This window comes from Genypterus blacodes, unplaced genomic scaffold (assembly GCF_046128005.1).
Source record: "Genypterus blacodes isolate CSIRO-AG114 ecotype Tasmania unplaced genomic scaffold, CSIRO-AGI_Gbla_v1 ptg000003l_1, whole genome shotgun sequence".
NCBI lineage: Eukaryota > Metazoa > Chordata > Actinopteri > Ophidiiformes > Ophidiidae > Genypterus > Genypterus blacodes.
Window position 1 is genome coordinate 5,341,795 of NW_027466817.1, and position 7,528 is coordinate 5,349,322.

The 7,528-nt window shown below is 42.1% G+C and overlaps 1 protein-coding gene across 3 annotated transcripts in view; it reads left to right on the forward strand.

The window, feature by feature from the left end:
* The window catches only part of LOC142994540 (uncharacterized), a 54,098-nt gene extending 51,525 nt beyond the window's left edge, over nt 1-2,573 (forward strand). For all 3 annotated transcript variants that reach the window (XM_076145252.1, XM_076145280.1, XM_076145243.1), the window contains one exon: nt 1,848-2,573. In XM_076145252.1, the coding sequence (XP_076001367.1) occupies nt 1,848-1,978 (131 nt within the window). In that variant the 3' untranslated portion in view covers nt 1,979-2,573. The remainder of the gene's footprint in view (nt 1-1,847) is intronic.
* The last annotated feature ends 4,955 nt before the right edge of the window (nt 2,574-7,528 follow it).

Here is a 7,528-nt window from a genome sequence, read left to right on the forward strand (position 1 = left end):
GCTGATATTTATTAACTTCACTTCACGGGCATAAAAATATCAGCCTGTAACTGTTGAGTTGCAGGATAGAAAGTGTGAACAAATATAAAAAATTCATCTGTGTCATATATCATAGAATAAAATGCTGCTTTCCCTTAGATTATGACTCAGCTTTGGAAGTTTTCCATATGACTGAATGAAACCCAAATGGACCCAAAGCTGCTCTATTACTTTCTGATTGATTCTTACAGTTATGTTGCAGCAGCATTTAGCAGCTCACCTGTCCTAAAGCATCTTTGTCCTTCAAGTATTGTGTAGATGTCTGGTGTTGACATGGTGGAGGACACAGTCGATAGCTAATGCTACTGGGATGAAAACAGCAGGCATTAGGCCACTGGAAAATTCAATATCAATTAATGCAGGATTCAGAGAGAGGGCTTGACCCAGCAGTTAGTGTTCTTCCTTAGAGACAGAGAGAGAGAGAGAGGGAGAGAGAGAGAGAGAGAGAGAGAGAGAGAGAGAGAGAGCTCTTCCCTTGGGCCTCTGGGGCTTAGCTGCACAGTCGATACACAGGTCGCCTCTCTGCCTTTGGTTCCCCTCTCACTGGCTGCCTCACACTCTGCTGTATCACTATGCTGATGACAATCAAACAGCAGCGGTGTGTGACTGTCCTTCCATAATTGAATACACATACACACACACAGAAATAATCTGCTAAAATGTAATTGCAATTTATTGTGTAATCAATATTCGATCTGATAAGCTGTGACTGACTGGTAAGGGGCTCAATTGTGATGATATATACATTCATACATGATCGGGCAGTTAAACCCACTTTTATTCTGTCTGACAGCAGAAATAATGATTCCATCTTTGGCTCAGGCGGCTGACACACATGGATTTGTCATGTGAAGTCGTCGGTATTAGCCGTGTCTAATAGACATTATATCCAGGGTGAAATTCCCCCCCGGGTCCGTGTTGACGTCTCCGCATGTTACCGGCCCCTAATGACCCCACACGGCCATCAAACGTGCTGAATTCCCCTCCTTCATTACGTCGCTCTGCTCTGCTCTGCTGCTGTCGCTTTGTCGCTGTCCGTTCAGCACCAAACTCTGGACAGCGACAGAGCGACACACCAGAGCAACAACACTAAGCACCTTTTGTCTCTAGAACTGTCAACATTTTGTTATGGGGCCTGAAATAATATATGACGGTGCTTTGATTTTGAATTTGTATTTTCTTATGGGCGAAATCCATGTGTTTTTACTCCGGTTCAGGATTTTGGGTGACATTATATTCTGTATGATGTAGATTTACATGTTGAATTCTTATATAAAAGTTTAAAAATGATGAGCCAGTCAGTTCATATGTAAGAAACCAAACAGGTCAAAATGATAACAGCATATGTAATTGTTTGCACATAAAACATTTCATTCCTATATGTCTTTTAAGTGTCAGTCTGACGATTCCCACTGAATCCAGCTTGTGTGATTTTAGTGTGATTACAGCGGTGCCCTCTTCTCAGTGGGACTGAGCTGAGCCGGATTAGGAATTGGGGATCAATTCCGCCGTAGATCTCTGACCTGGGACACAACTGCCCTGTGCTCGCTTTGAGAGATTGCCCACCATGAAATGAAGGGGGGGGGGGGGGGGTGATAATGGTTATGTTAATCTGTCCCACTAGATTATGCAGTATTGCTGTTTTTCTGTTCTCTTTATGTGTAAATGTTGTAGTGCTAAATACACCCCCACATTGAGCATCCTCCACCCACAGAGCTCCACAGGTGGACAGTCATTGTCCTCATAATGAAAGCCTTCAAACACTGCCTTTGTGTCACACCCTCATTTCCTGTCCTGTCCCGTCCCAGATGCGTCCAAGACGGACGTCCCTGAGGACTTTGACATCGACATGGAAGACCCCGAGACTGCGAAGGCGGCCGTCGCCATCCAGTCCCAGTTCAGGAAGTTCCAGAAGAAGAAGCGCGTGGAGAAATCCTAGTGAGGCCCACATTGCTCTGCCACTGTGCGCGGCGATGACGGCACGATGGCGCAGTGAGAGCGGTGTGAAGTTTGCATGTAAACAAATTCATACCTGTTGGAACTCCAGGGGTTGTGGTGGGGTTAGGGGAAGAATGCAATAGCCTGTTAATCCTATGAAATGTCTGTGAATTTTCATATCTCCTATTACTATAATTACTATTGTTGTCATGATTTGATTTCTGTATACATTGGTAACAGAAAGAGTTATGAAGATCTGTTTTCTTGTCCTGCCATAATTGTCCCATATATCATTAAGTCTGTTTGGTGTTTGTGTTAGAAAACGTTTTTGTACTTATCCCAGCCTCTTAGCTTACACCTCGCACCATCACTTTCTGTGCTTCTCATATCTGCTTCTCCCAAACGTACCAAATGCGATGAGCTTAGCGAGATAGACCGAGCAGAGGTGACGTTAACAAAGAGAGATTTTGGGAAACTGAGCCTGGAGGAATCCATCCTGAACAGAATATTTCAACCAGAGGCGTTTTTTCTTACCCGCATGGTACTATCAAACTGTGTATCAATGTACATTAAATCAATAAAGACTCTGTGTGGAACATGTGTGTAGAGTGTGTGAGTTCATACACAAATGTGCTAGTGTGTTTGATTTTCGGCTTTAATAAACATGCAGCAGATCCACAGGGTTTATATTCACATTATATAGACCAAATGAATTCAGACATACATACGTACAAAAAGAGTATATCCCTTAATAAAGGCGATATCTCAAAATAAAAGCTTGTCTTTGTCATCTTGTGACTGAGAAAAGACAATTGTGGTTGATTTGATTTGTCCATCTGCTGCTCCATACTCTGCTTGACTTTGTTTTCGCACTGTAAGGCCTGCCAGTACTTCAGCCGCCAGCAGCTGTCGCAAAACACATTTTCAGCTTGATTTTAAAGTTGATCGGAGAACAACACAATGCTTTCATTTCAATATACACAGCACAGCGCCCGCCAAAACTGCAAAATGTCTGATCGGTCATTGTAAAGAACAGACCAGCATGGAGACCTTTTATGGAAGCATGTGGTTTGAGGGATATAAAGCGTAATGAGTATATTTTGACTGATCAATTTGCATATAATTCATGTCACAATCTCATTGGCAGAGGCAGTTTAAATACTGCAATGAGATTAACTTTGTCCTTTAAAGTTGTACAGTATAAAACATAATGTAAAAGCATTGATAATAATAGATTATACATCACATTTGTAGTCTACAAAGTTGAGTTTTATGTTTGAAAATATGACATCATGCTGAAAAGGAAACCTTGAACCAGCAGCTAAACCATCAAAGACAATTTCATTATCACTTCACAGGACGCAGGAAGGTTGGCGGGGTGTGAGTTTAAACTATTAAAAGGCTAAGGGTGAAGAATTTGCACAGATCCTCCCTCCGCCCTCAGGATGGTGGCACTGCATTGGGGAGGATGGCTGGACTGTATTGCATCAAGGTCACGGCTGACCTTTGCACCCCAGGGGGAATTCATTCTCCCAGCAGATCTGCTTTGTAAGCCCAGAGGGATTAGACTGCCAAGATGAGTGCTCCAAATTCCTTGATATCCATAGCCAGATGTTTTATGAGGTCCAGTGGAAAACAGAAATAAAAAGAAAACTGTCCTTTACATTTCTATACAGTCTCTACATTTCCATAACAGTGGAATGTAAGGGTGGCATCAAAATGCAAATCCCTTTAAACCTTCTCATGCTCATTTACTGCTGAAAGAATGAAAAACCCTCATGAATAATAAACTACAAAGCAGGTTTGGTGCCATAGCTGAGGGGCTCTGCTGAGTCCTTAAAATGAACAGTGCGGTGGCCTTTAGATCTCCTGTGAAGGTCACGGTAACGTGGACATGAAAGCTCCTGTTACTTGTTTTTGTTTGCTTGCTGTTTTTACCCCCAAATGAATTCTAGAAAGGATCCACGATAAGTGAACCACAGGTCCACAGAGGATAACACCTCACCTCAGGCTGTGCTGTGCTCTTCAAACGGCAATGTGCAATAACGCCTCCTCTCCTCTCCTCTCCTCTCCTCTCCTCTCCTCTCCTCCTCTCTCCCCTCCTCCCTCTCCTCTCCTCTCCTCTCCTCTCCTCCTCTCTCCTCTCCTCTCCTCCCCTCCCCTCTCCTGAGGTGCACTGTGTCATTGCCTGTGGGTGTTTGCTGTGTCCCCAGAGAGCGGGCCTCCATTGGAAGGTGAACTCCTCTCACCTACAAAATTGCAGACATATTGCACTGTCACAGGCTCGGGGCAGATTTGTACTATTTTGAAGTTGCTGGTCTGGAGCTTAAAGTCAACAGAAGCACCATTTCCTTACGCTTTAGCCACAGCAACGCAAACACACACACACACACACACACACACTGAGTAAACACTGCAGGGTTATAATCTGCAAAATTCTGCATAAAAGACCTTGAAGTGCATTGTATTCCTGCTGTTTTATTTGTCTCCAGTGAAGAATAACAGTCTGACTTAACAGGCATTACCCTGTGGTGTCAATGACATTAAAGCAACATATAATGTAAATGCAGCGCACAACAAACAACAGCACAACAGTTCATCTATTATCTTTACATGAAGTCTCTAAAATGTTAAAGGAAAAGCTGCATTAAGCATTCTCTTCTGTCTGAACAGCTCAAGTAACTTGGCACTGCATGTTCACCAGCAGTAATTCATCATCCATGTTCTTATAAAAACTGACATGTTGGTGATTTTGTTCACACACTGCTGCCTGCATGTTTTATAATCTATTTATTATTGCCCTGAAAATAAAAAGAACATTTGCTCTTGTCAGTTCTCTTCTTGCATATTGCCGTGCATAGAGGTTTTATAGAATAATGAGGAGCATCTCTCTGCGTTATGTGATTGCTCAGATGGACCTGTGGGTATTTCCTTATATATATATGAACTCCCTGTAGATGGAAGATAGATGCATCTGCTTGGTTTGGTTTATTAAATATGCATTAGTCATCAGTGGCCAGCTACACTAACACTAACATGAGTTTGATCTAATCAGAAAATATGGAAGCGGTGAGGAAATCCATGGTAAAAATAACAATGACAGAAGCCTCCATGCATGGGTTTGTATGCACCACTGCTTTTCACATCGTGTAGTAAGTGTAACAGTTTGCAAAATGGGTTGAATCGTTTTAACCATGGCATCAGAAACTCTCCTTCCCTCTGTGCGCCTCACATTATGCCTTTCAAGTGGCTTTCTTTGATATTCGCACAATATATTCATCATTTTATTTCAATAAATAACCAAAGCAAAATATTGTGTTTCTGATTCAAACTTCCCATTCCCATCCTCAGTTTAACATGAGACTGAAAAGTTTGCATTTTGCACATGAAGTATATCTTACAATGAATCAAAGCAACATGAGTTTTAACATAGAGCATCTTGCACTGTTGATATAGTTGCATAGAGCAGACAGAGGGTCAAACCCAAGAGGCAACAACAAGTTTCACCATGAAACAAGAAGCGCTACTGCTAATTTCATAGTTCTAACTTATTTGATTTTGCAACGCGGGATTTGGAACCGGAAAACCTGATTTGGACCACACATCCGCTTCGCACTCAAACGAACACGGGCTCCATTTTCTTGTTACATTTGAGAATACTGATTTACGACATTTAAAATGTTTACATTTGTTTGATTTGCCTTGAGTTTGAGTTGTCTCTTGTTCATCTGCAGCCCAGCAATGACAAAATACGGAAGTGTGTTGCTGCCACAGCAAAAATCAAATACTGTGGATGCAGAGGTAACTCAGAGGTAAATGTTGATTTGATATGCACACACACTTACCCTGATGAGCCAAACAGCAAAGAACACAACAACGGGCCTCAAATTCAGAACCTGAAGTTGATGGTTGGTGATCACAAGGTTGTGAGTTCGAGGCCCGTTGTTGTGTTCTTTGCTGTTTGGCACCGCAGAATAAGTGTGTATGTGTGTGTGAAATCAACATTTACTAGACTGGAATCTTCAGTTTCCGACATAAAACAGCAGGAGGAGAATATTATTTGGGGCATTGAGTTACCGCTGGATCCACAGTATTCTATTTTGACATAGCTCTGTTTCTGTGAAGTATTTAAGGGAGTTATCAGATATAAATACATAAAAACAAGCAAAAATGACAGGGAGATTCATCAATGAGTGAACAGCAAGTCATGTGATGTAACTGATCATCGCACTGAAGTGATGTGTATGTGTCAGTGAAGTTAGGTGCACCAGCAAACTGCAGAGACAGCACTGAGCTCCAGCAGAGCAGTCACACTGCAGAATCCAAAATGACTGAAGCTCATCATTCTGTGGCTCATTTAACTGCCTCAAGTTCTTCTTTGGCAACATGAAAAATGCAACCCAAATGCCTGTTACAGTCTGAGGTGGGACAGCTGCTGACATGAAGGTAAACTGATCGGGTTTGTGCCTTAGGCTCACTGCAATCAGCTGCCACAGCTTTTCTTTCTGCTGCTGAATGAGCCTCTTCTCTCTCTCTCGGTTTCAGTATTCTGGCTCATATTAGCCCCCAGACTGAGTTAGGCTTAGCAGGGTGAGTTAAAATGCTGATGACTTTCCACATTTCATCCTCAGATTTGTGCTCTGCATTATTGTTGCCCCGGTGACCTCATGATTGAGACATAACTCCAGAAATAATATGTACTATTTATACCTGCGCTCTACCTCACTAATGAGACCGCACACAAACACAAAGGTCCCCACTGCATTGCATTATATTTCAATATATATCCATACCTTTATAGCCAAAGTGGACAACAATAGACATGATTGACAACTCAGGTAGCGATTCCCCTTGTGGTAAATGGTGGTACTGTATTTCTTGGGCTCAAATATTTATTCCAAATCAAATTTCATCAGTAGGGGCTACATGGATAATGAATACTTTCTCTGAGTACTCATTGATGTCATCCGTATTTCAGGAAATGTTTTACAAAAAACGTTGTCTTGGACCCGCCTAGCAGGTTTCATGACCTTAGGGTGGTGCAGGACCATAAGAGCGGCTGCAGTTTCCTTCATTGGCACCACACAGATGTTACAGACATAGAGTGCCTTTGGCAAAACAAAGTCTACATACTGTACCATGATGGAGTCGGCACAAGACAAAATCCCAGTGGAACTAACTCCATCCAGTGTTGTTGACGCCCTGTGTCTTCAGGCTGTTGTGGTTGCAAAAGTACTCCCTGCTGAGTGTATGTTCTTGTGATTGTTGGTTGAGTGAAATGGATTTTTGTGCAGGAAAAACAACAGTTTATTTCACGATTTGGCACTGGACTATATTCAGTAATGTCCAATGGTAAACAGACACAACAGGACTTCAAGGGTTAAAGTCAGTTAACTGTAATGGTCTGCTTTTGCTTTATATTCCAGGGAACAAGACAATCTGCATGAAGACAAAATAAGTACAATGTCTAACCATGTCTATCTATGCTGTTTTTAGGGTTAATAACAGCCATCCTTTAAAATAACAAAAGGTCAAAATGCCACAGTAGCAT